Source organism: Theropithecus gelada, chromosome 9 (assembly GCF_003255815.1).
Source record: "Theropithecus gelada isolate Dixy chromosome 9, Tgel_1.0, whole genome shotgun sequence".
In the NCBI taxonomy this organism is placed as follows: domain Eukaryota; kingdom Metazoa; phylum Chordata; class Mammalia; order Primates; family Cercopithecidae; genus Theropithecus; species Theropithecus gelada.
The window spans coordinates 92,177,603-92,189,065 of record NC_037677.1 but is presented as its reverse complement, the minus strand read 5'-3'; the positions used below and the strand labels follow the sequence as shown (position 1 = coordinate 92,189,065).

Sequence of the window (11,463 nt, the reverse complement as noted above, 5' to 3'; positions counted from 1 at the left end):
CGTCTCTACTAAAAAATACAAAAAACTAGCCAGGCGAGGTGGCGGGCGCCTGTAGTCCCAGCTACTCGGGAGGCTGAGGCTGGAGAATGGCGTGAACCCGGGAAGCGGAGCTTGCAGTGAGCTGAGATCCGGCCACTGCACTCCAGCCTAGGCGACAGGGCGAGACTCCGTCTCAAAAAAAAAAAAAAAAAAAAAGATTATTTAAAAACAAAAACACCAAAGCTGTCAGGGATGCCACAAAACAGTAACTGCTTTTGAGAGCATGAAGGGCCCAACCTTTGGGAAGGTGACCTGGCAACAGTAATCAAGAACTTTAAAAAACATTAACAAGTTTCAATCTAGTAAGTCTATTTGTCAGATCCTATCCTCAGAGTGCAATCCTACATATGGAAAAAACTTCCTGCACGAAGACATTTATTGGAAATGGAAACAACCTCAGTGTTCAATAACAGGAGAACTGTTAAATAAACCATGTGACTATAAAAAATACGCTAACAAAGACCACGCTATAAAATGGAAAATAGTTGTGCTTCACTGCTACAGTAAAACCAGGCTTTAAAACTGTATATATGGCCTAATGATCATGGTGCCATCTCATAATTTTTCAAGGTCCTACTCAAGTGAATGCCAAATGAGAGAAACAACCCAGACATAGTAAAAAAGAACTGCCAGGAAATAGCACCAAAATGTTACAAGTGATTGTTTTTCTTCCCTACTGTAATCTATAGTATCATGTTTTCTTTAACAGGCATGTGCTACGTTACTTTTATCCTCATGGACATAAAGCAATGCTTTACATCCTTCCTATGAATCGAAAGGAAACGCTTCATTTTTTTTTTTTGGCTTCTTTTTTTAATTTTTTAAACCAAGCAGTGGTCATGGAAGGAAACACCTCTTTGTGTAGGGCATGTACTGCCATTGTGGATCTCTAAAGTCACTTTGATATTCTAACAAAACTGCATGTCGCATACATGTTAGATAACCTCTACTTTGGATTCTTTTCTCCAAAAACTTATTTTCTCTTCACAACTCCCTCAAGTTTCCAAGCATAAAGAAATTCCATCGGTTCTCTCTGCACCCACTTTCCTTGCTTTGCTCCTAGACTTATTCCCACCTTTCTTCTGCAGAGCATAGACAATGCCTCAGGCACACTGTTCCCAATCTCAGAGCCCTGAGCCCCTGCTACCTCTAGCTTCTTTGGACTCCAACACCCAGCACAAGGTTCTGCAGGCAGCCACACATTCTGCTCCAGTACTTCTCAAGTTGAAGGCAGAGAATAAGGGAAGTTTAGGGAAGCTTGGAGCCATGGAGAAAAGGTGGAGACATGTAGGAAATCTAACACAAGGCCTTTTTGTGTAACAGTAGTTTGTGTGTACTGAAGATTCCAGTTTCTAGGATTTGGCAAATTGGGAGCCTCAGTTTCCTGTTTTAGGGCATATATCTGCTGAATGAATAAATGAATTAGGCTTCCCATCATCCTGCAATGACAGCTGATCAGTGCTAGAAGTGATAGCTTGGTGAGGGGGTGGAGAGTGGGAAGAGCTTGGTCATTTAGTACCAAAATAAGCCCTGAGACTAAGGCATGCGATGACCCTGTCACATTGCTAGTCAAAGTGTGGCCTGTGGAGGGGCAGCATTATCATCACCTGGGAACTTGTTAGAAATGTAGACCTACTTCAGAGCTATTGGATCAGAATCTGCATTTTTACAAGTTCTCTAATGATACATACCCATATTCAAGTTTGAGAAGCACTGCCTCAGAACACACACGCGTGCACACACACACACCAATATCACCAAGACGAAAAAGTGATTCCACTCTTGCACACTTCACCAAACCATCAAGACATTTAGTGATTCTTCACCACAGGGGCTGCCCTTGATTTTGGCCTTCCTCCGAAGTACTTAAAAGAATAGACTCCATGTAATTTACTTCAGGCCTCACCTTCACTCTACACAGATGGAGCCCATCACCTCTGGACAGTAGTGGGTGGGATTAAACCCTACTGCCCTTGAGCACCATCACCAGTTATAAAGAGCAGAGAAACAACCAAAAAGACAACACAAGGGGGAAAGCCCTCTCAAAATGTAATTTGATCAAGTAAAGGCAATACCAATCACAATGATTTATAAAAACTGTTTACCAGATGTAGGTTATTACCAAGGGTGCAATCATGATTAAGGAAATCATTTAATGTGCAGTTGATTGCTTTGTAAAGGCTTATTTGATTACAAGACCCATAGTGAAGGATAAACTCTGTACTTCTGCCTTCAAATCTCCAAGATGGACATGTAAGTAGGTTGACTGCTCAGAGCTTGGGGAAAAAGGGGGCTTTTTACTCTTAAATCTACACTATAGTTAAGGTAAAAGAGAGAAAAGATCTTTAAGCACTGCTGGGAGGGTGAAGGGGCTTGCCATGGGCACCAGATTCTACTCCTTTTTCTAGATCCAACTGAAGTGTCCCATCCTTTGAGAAGTTTCTCCAGAAGCCATCACTCCCTATTCTGCTTCTCATGGCACTTTTTCTTGTATTATTATTTTTTATTTTTATTTTGTTAGAGACAAAGTCTCATTATGTTGCCCAGGCTGGAGTGCAGTCGTTATTCACGGGTGCAAATATAGCACATTACAGCCTCAAACTTCTGGGCCCAAGCAATCCTCCTGCCTCAACCTCCTGAGTAGCTGGAACTACAAGCATGTACCACTGTGTCATGGCACTTGGTTTAGACTTATATTACAACTCTTAGAGAGGTAGAATGTATCCATTAGGATCCCAGACTTTGCAGCCTAACTACATCAGTCAAAATTTCCCCTCTGCCTATTATTAGCTGTGTGACCTTAAGCAAATGACCTTCTTCCACCAGCTGGAAGATGCGGAAACCAATATCATGGAATTTTTGTAAAGATTACATGAGACAACACATATAAAGCATTACAATGTTTGGCACATAATAAATAATCAATGTTAGCTATTATTATTAGCACTCCCAGCTATTATTATTAGGTTTCCCCACTAGACCATAAGCAAACTGTTTATCCAAGGATCTGTGTGGCATGGCAACTTACAAATGGTAGACACACAATAATATGTGTCAAATTGGTTTGAAGGTATGCCAGGAAGGGGAAAGGGAGGGTGCTGGAAAAAACCGTAGTGTACTTTACGATTTTTCCCAGGGCCAACTTCTGTAGTGTTTGTTTTTATTTCATTACCAGAGTACATTATCTCAGACAGCAAGGTTACTATAAAGTAGGGCTAGAAAGACACTATTTATGGAACCAGATATTCTGTTCAGAGAAAGCAAAGTTGGCTATGAGGCACATGAAATCTCCAGTTTGGCCCTTGGCTGAGCGGGGAGTGGGGGCTGAAGTTCAGCTAGAGCTTCACTTGCCCAACAGGGTGCCCTGGCATGGGGTTACATTATCTCTGAAAATCATCCACCCAGAGGGATGCATTTTGTTTTTCAGTGTATCCACATAGAGGGATGTCTTTACAGATTGTGCAAAAGATCTATATGTACCAGTGGGGAACCCTACTGCAAACTCAAAGGTCCCCCTTTTAAACCAGCCTCCTGAGTCTCAAATGAGCATTGGCTAAAATAATAATGCTTCAATCACTAAATATTTATTGAGTTCCCATTAAGGAGCTCAAGGTGCTAATGGCTGACAAGGACCTTTTGGACTTGCACAAGAGCCTGGTGTGTACCACCCTCTAAGGAAAGCTTGGGATGTTCTCTGACATGGACACCAAATTGAAGAACCTGTCCCAGGGGCTGATGAATGTGGCTGCCAAGCTGGCCCACAATAAGCACATCACAGGACCTCCCAGACCTCACGGAGGAGTTCACTGAACCTGACACCTTCACCACTGGCTGCTGAATCACATGTGCTCTTCCTGAATCAGTACTTAGCATCTGTCCACTTCCTGCATGGCTTCTGGCCCTCTATGACTGCTATATGGTCACCCTCTGTGGCTGCCTCCTGTACCCCTATCATGACTGAGGCCCCTCTCCCACCACTCTGCCCACACTGATGAGAAAGTTGCCATAAGTTGAGAGACTAAAAATAAAATTGCACTAGACACTGCAGATCTAAAGGTGAATACATAAATTACAACTGGGGAGAGACAGAAGGTAATGCAGAGGGCAGGAGTGTGGACAAGTATGATAAGTGCCACCTTAGGCATAACTGATGAGGTACTATAGAAGCATCCAAGATGGGGGCTAATCTAGACTTGAAGGATTAGAGAAGGCTTAAAGGGGAATAACACCCAATATGAGACTTCAAGGAGTGATAGCAAATGTTAATATTTATTTAGCGATACTATACATCAGGTGCTGTTCTAAAAACTTTGCATGAATCCTTCATTCAGTCCTTACCACAATCCTACAAGATAGATGTTATTATTATTTTCACATTATAGATGATGAAACTGAGGCACACAGTAAATGGTGGAGCTGAAATTCAAACCCAGGCAGCTCAGCTCCAGACTAAAGGGGAAGAAGAGCACCGGATAGGCCCTTAAAACAGGAGACAGCGCCTAGCTTCAGTCTGAGGAAAGATGCAGTTCCTCTGGGGAACTGAAAGTAACTCAATGAGGCGCAGCTTGGGGTGGGGACAGACGTTCAGAGATAACTGGGCCTGCTCTGTAGGTTGGAAGAAAAACCAGAAGCAGAGGGTTTCAGATTCAGTCCAGACTTTTTTTTTTTTTTTTTTTTTTTTTGAGACAGTGTCTCACTCTGTCACCCAGGCTGGACTGCAGTGGTACAATCTCAGCTCACTGCAACCTCCACCTCCCAGGTTGAGGTGATTCTCCTTCCTCAGCTCCCCAAGTGGCTGGGACCACAGGCGCACACCACCATGCCTGGCTAATTTTAGTATTTTTAGTAGAGACAGGGTTTCACCATGTTGGCCAGGCTGGTCTCGAACTCCTGACCTCAGGTGATCCGCCTACCTCAGCTCCCAAAGTGCTGGGATTACAGGTGCCAGCCACCACGCCCGGCCCCCCAGTCCAGACTTTTGACAACTAGCTGTGACTGGTGTCACCTAACCCCTTCTGACCTCAGTTTCTCCTTTTTGTAAAAGATCATAACAATACCTGCTTCTCCTAGAGAATGGCCATGAGCATCAAATGATGAAAATGTATGTGAACTTGAGTGCAAAGTACAAATTCCTTCACAGACTTAAGACTTTATCAGTATCATTGCCCCAGTAGGTTCAAGGATTTGCGAACCTGAAATCCACAATGTCAGGGCACCAGAAAAAGCAGAGAAACAGTATTGGGGAGTGGAAAAGCCCACCAGCCCTGCCTCAGACCACCTCCATCCACACTCGGCCCTACTAACTGTGAGATCTCAAGGTGAATTATCCTCTCAGTACCTCAATTTTGCCATCTGGAAAATGGGAATGACAATGATAGCACTTGTAAGGTTCATGTGACAAGTAAGTAGCACATGTAATATGCTAGGTACAGCTCCCAACACAGAATAAAGACTTAGTCAACATTAACAGCTATCATTATTGTTAAGTATTAAGAAATCTGTTGCCTACTTATGCTATTTTTCCATGTTCTATATGGTATAAACATGTGGGAATGTTAGAAGTTAGAGATGATAAAGGAGGAGGAGAAGGAGATTTACAACTCTACGCTCCCTCACTGCTGCAGAGATTCTTCCTGGCTCTCACACGCTGGCAAGCAGCTGGCTCTCCGTCCTGGCAGAAAATGCCCAAAAGAGGTAAAAGATAGAGACTGCACACCATCTGTGCAAACCAGGCTGCTCTTGTAGTTTTTAGACAAAATCTAAATGTAGTCAGATATGACCTGCCCTTTTAAGATAGAATTATTCTATTTCCTCTCTCCACCCCTCCCCGTCCCCCACTCTGTCCCTCACATAAAACTCCCCCACATATCTCAAGAAACTTTCAGCATTTTGAAAGGCATACTCTGGGGTCCCGTTGTGACAGCCTCGTGCCACATTAACTTCTCTGTCTTGTTCCCAGCAAAGAAGCCTTTGCTAATTTCACAACAGGAAAGCATGCAAGAAATTCGAGAACAAAACAAATCTACACGCAGAGCCCAGCATCTTCAAGTAAACTCCCTGAGGTACAGACGCGAGGGTAGATGAGTCCGGACTGCAGATGAGGCAGCTGCCTCTTAAACTGCAAGGGGACAGAAAAAGTCATTTGCCTCTGAAAAACCAACTCTGAATACAAATTGGTAATGAATATTCATGAGCCCCTCCAGCTTGCTCTAGAGCCACCCTGGACTGCAACCCTGGACTCTGCTTCCTAAAAAGTTTCCCAAAGCTCTTTCTCTGCCTCCTCTCAGAAGGAAGAGGGTGGGAAAGTTCATTCAGGGCTTTTTGCCTCCAACTTTCAAGTACTTGCTTTTTGCTCTGGCTTTTATTTTTCCTTTTTTTTTTTTTTTTTTTTTTTTTAAGGATTCAGATCAAATCAATTTTGGTCTTACCCTTTGTATCTTCCATAAGTAGCAGCTTTTGTTTTCCTCCTCTTTCCTCGTGTTTCCCCCCCCGCCTCTGCTTGCTGTGGTCCGTCTCCGTGAGAGAGGTACTCAAGGAAACAGAGATATAACAGACCCTTAGGCTCGTGGGAGGGGCTAAATTAGCCGGCCCCGTTTCGGAAGGAACCTCAAACCCTGTCTTTTTCATTGACTAGAAAGGACAGATTGACTGAGGAGTCCAGCAGCTCATTTTCCTACAGTTACTCGAAGCCTTTTCCAGGTTGTAATTTTTTGTATCCTTGAAGCAATGTATATTCAAATCTCTCTCCCTTTCTCCCTTCTTCCCTCTCTCCCTTACTCCCTCCCTCTTCATCTCTCTCTCCCTCTCTTTGTTATAGAAATCCCTTTTTCTCCCTTGAAAAAGTCGTCTCGGTTGCAAGCAAAAAAAGCTATTTCCTTACTGCAATTATGAAGCTAGATAATAAGAAAGTTGTTACCTTGAAACCCACTCGAAAAACTGAAAGTCAAAAACAATTCTTCCCTTCCCATAAAGCCTCTGGTCCCATGACCAGCAATCCTTTCTCAAGGCTCATTAGAGCAAAGGCTAACAGGTGACCCAAGCGATGAGTTTCCTGCAGGAGAAGCTGCGTTATTGGTTGGAAGGCTGGGTGGAACCACAGAGGAGCTGCTCAATGGGAACCGCTGCCTGGCTGTGAATTGATGAAAGTCATCCACCATTTCACAACTTTCACTTCCTACCTTTGAAGTCTAATGAGCATGAATTGCCACATCCAGACTATCAAGATTACCCCAATGTAGATGAGAACCTGAGCAAATTATTTTTAAACTGTGTAACAAAATTATTTTGAAATCAAAACAAGGGCTACCCTTTGAAAGGAAGGTAAGTCCTCAAGTCCCAAGGCAACTTGGCAGTTTCTCCCTCCACAAGGCTGTTGCAAACCTTAGCATTTCAGGTTTGAAAGATATCTCAGACATCGAGTCTAAACAAGGTTAGAGATGTGGAGAGGTAAAGACACCTGCTCATGCTCACACACGGTCTCTCCTATTTGCTACCATGCTCTCCAGCACCTAATACAGTTTCTCTCACAGCATGGGCTCTCAATAAATATTTGATGAATGGTTGAAAAAGTGAATGAATTACAGCAAAGCAGAAAGGTAGATCTGTTTTCCTGTTTCCTAGTTCTTGCTTTTTCTACATTACTTGTCTGGCATGAAAATTTGTATCTAAAGCCAATTATACCATATAAATGATTAAATTTGTGAGCCCTAAAGATTGTTTTGACTCTGTATAGAAACTATATTCTCCAGCGAACTTTCAGTCATACTTTAATAATGATGAAGGATAACCTTTTAGTTTAGGCATCTGTTACTTTGCACGGTGCCACATGGTATATACTTAATACATTTTTATACTTTAACAAATTTGGAGATGTATAACAACACTTTCTGTATTTCTGAAATGCTTTATAGTTATAGGATTTTGCATGTATAATAACAACTAATTATATTGAATGAAAGACTCAATGGATGTCTTCTCTCGAGCCAGTTTAGACTACATCTCTAATAATGAATATTGGTCTGATATTCATCCTGTTATGATAAAATTGGTTTTGGGTGATATGATGGGATTTTTTGTAAAAACCAACAATATAATCAGTTTATGACTGACTGCCTTTGTACTATTGTTTTGGAGACAAATTTGAAAAGAGCATGTCCACAAAATATTCTGTGAATTACAGAATGGAAACCAAAACATCAAAGCCAGAAAGAGAAAAGAATGATCAAAGGGAATATCCAGAGGCTGAGGGGTAGGCAGGAGAAACAGACAGACAAGTACCTGAACTTGTCAATGAGAGACACACTTTGGTGGGTGCTGTGGCAACAGTTCTCTTCTTTATTACATTAGGACATTAGGTTCTTTTTTTTTCTGAGACAAGAGTTTTGCTCTTGTCTCCCAGGCTGGAGTGCAATGGAGCAATCTCAGCTCACTGCACCCTCTGCCTCCCGGATTCAAGTGATTCTCCTGCCTCAGCCTCCCAAGTAGCTGGGATTACAGGCGCCCACCACCTTGCCCAGCTAATTTGTGTATTTTTAGTAGAGATGGGGTTTCACCATGTTGGTCAGGCTGGTTTCGAACTCCTGACCTCAGGTGATCCCACCTGCCTCAGCCTCCCAAAGTGCTGGGATTACAGGCGTGAGCCACCACGCCCGGCCTATTTTACTACATTCTTACATTCTTTTTTTGAGACAGAGCCTCACTCTGTCACCCAGGCTGGAGTGCAGTGGCATGATCTTGGCTCACTGCAGGCTCTGCCTCCTAGGTTCAAGTGATTCTTGTGCCTCAGCCTCCCGAGTAGCTGGGATTATAGGTGTGCACCATTAAGCCCGGCTAATTTTTGTATTTTTAGTAGAGATTGGGTTTCACCATGTTGTCCAGGCTGGTCTCAAACTCCTGGCCTCAAGTGATCCACTCGCCTTGGCCTCCCAAAGTGCTAGGATTACAGGTGTGAGCCACAGTGCCTGGCCACAGTTCTCTATTTTAAACAAAATTAAAATTCAAGGTCACTTCAATCATGTTCTATCAGACATTGTCGACAAAAGGTTACTTTGACAATTGACTCATTCTCTTTACATTTCATCAGGGAGAGAAAGAGTTAGTAAAAAGTAAATTGTTCAAGTACCCAACTTCTGGTTTAACCAGGAGAGGTAAAATCTCATTATAATAACTAGCACTTCTTAAATATTTGAAGTTCATCCACACTGAATATGGAGTAATAGAAACATAGTTTTAACCCCTAACTCATATTACATGAGCCTTTTGACAATATTTAATGCTTTTTATAGGTAATATGCTCTGTGCTACAATTTAATCATGTTGTCCAGGTTCGCACCCTCCTCATCATCAAGAAAATACTATGGTTAAGTATGTATTATCACCAATTCATACAAGAATAATTATAAAAGAGATGGGAGTTTGTGTGTATCTTTCTAAAGGCCTCAGAATTTATGTTAAAAAATAAATCTTCTTTCTTAACAAAAAATTATCATCATTGTCAATTTTGTTGTTTTTTGTAATCGAAAGTAGAAAATTAAAACTGCACTCAGAAAGATGGAGGAAGTTGTTAGAAAGGGGTAAAGATATTTGTCTGTCTTTTAATGATGAAATGGTCTTATAAGTTCTTAGAATGGTAGAATTCTCATTTTTCCTACACCTTCATCCTCTTTCATCCCCCTTGCATATAAAATATTTAAGTAATTCTCATTCTTAAAAACAAATTCTGTTGTTTAATGGTATAGAATATTAGTGTTGCAAGATGAATAAGTTCTTGAGATTGGCAGCTCAACAATGTGAATATACTTAAAAATACTTAAGTGTACAGTTAAAAATGATTAATATGGGCCAGGTGCATTGGCCTTCCCTGTTAACCCCAGCATTTTGGGAGGCTGAAGCAGTAGGTTGTCCTGAGGCCTGGAGTTTGAGACCAGCCTAGGCAACATAACAAGACCCCATCTCTACAAAAATAAAAATAAATTTTAAATGATTAATATGGTAACTTTTTTTTTTTTTGAGACAGAGTTTTGCTCTTGTTGCCCAGGCTGGAGTGCAATGGCAACCCCTGCCTCCCGGGTGCAAGCGATTATTCTGCCTCAGCCTCCTAAATAGCTGGGATTACAGGCATGTGCCACCACACCCAGCTAATTTTGTGTTTTTAGTAGACAGGGTTTCTCCATGTTGGTCAGGCGGCTGGTCTTGAACTCCTGACCTCAGGGGATCCGCCCACCTTGGCCTCCCAAAGTGCTGGGATTACAGGCATGAGCCCCCGGGCCTGGCAATATAGTAACTTTTATGTCTATTTTATCACAATTTTTAAAAAATTAATTAAAACAAAAACAGCTCCTTCACAAACAAGCTACTTGAGACCATGGTCTACCTTTGCCTTACCTTCATCACCTCCATTCTCTCCTCATTCATTTACTCCTCCTTCCATTGCATTCCCGCTTCTCACCGCACGACCCCAATGAAACTGCCCTAAGATTGCCAATGGCCTCTAAAGCAAAGACCAATTTGTGTTTTATCTTCTTGGATCTCTGTAGCATGGGCCATTGTTGGCCTTCCTTCTTTCTTGAAAATTGATCTCTCCTTATTTTCCAGAATCCCCCTCATGTCAGTTTTTCCTCCTCCATCTGTGTACGATGGCTCCTTTTCAGTCAACTTTTGTGTCTCGTAAATGTTGGTATTCCCTAGACCTTCACCCTTTGCCTTCTCTCCCTACTTCACTTATTCTACCTGGGTCATAACTTCTCATGCCTTTACATTTCTGCCAAATCCACTCCCATGAGCTCCAGATCTATATTTCCATCCACCTACTGGGTGTCAAGAGAATATCCCACAAGCAGCTCAAACTTAGCATCCAAACTGTACTCTGTATCTTTACTTCCAAATCTGCTTCCATCCAGTACCAGTATTCCCTCCTTTTTTTTTTTTTTTTTTTTTGAGACTGAGTCTTACTCTATCACCCAGGCTGGAGTGCAGTGGCACAATCTTGGCTCACTGCAACCTCTGCCTCCCAGGTTCAAGCAATTCTTGTGCCTCAGCCTCCTGAGTAGCTGGGATTGCAGGTGCATACCACCATGCCTGGCTAATTTTGTGTTAGGAAAGACAGGGTTTCACCATGTTGTCCAGCCTAGTCTTGAACTCCTGACCTCAGGCGATAGGCCGCCTTGGCCTCCCAAAGTCCTGGGATTACAGGCATGAGCCACTGCGCCCGACCCCTGCATTAGATAATGGCACCACCATCCACCTAGTCACACAACCCAGCAACCTCAGGGTCCTCCTAGACCCCTCCCCACATCCCACATCTTAATGTTTACCAAATCCTATTGTTTCTATACCTTAAGACCTCTCAAATTCATCTCCTCTCTCCATTCCCATTACTTCTGCCATAGTGCATACTCTCCTCATCTTTCTGAAATCGATATCTGA

The 11,463-nt window shown here is 42.5% G+C and overlaps 1 protein-coding gene across 4 annotated transcripts in view; it reads right to left on the bottom strand.

Moving 5' to 3' along the window:
- Positions 1–7,061, bottom strand: part of ENTPD1 (ectonucleoside triphosphate diphosphohydrolase 1) — a 114,356-nt gene extending 107,295 nt beyond the window's left edge. For 3 of the 4 annotated variants that reach the window (XM_025396600.1, XM_025396603.1, XM_025396604.1), the window contains exon 1: positions 6,468–6,953. In XM_025396600.1, coding sequence (XP_025252385.1) covers positions 6,468–6,666 — 199 coding nt within the window. In that variant the 5' untranslated portion in view covers positions 6,667–6,953. The other variant, XM_025396601.1, reaches the window with a different exon arrangement.
- Positions 7,062–11,463: the final 4,402 nt, after the last annotated feature.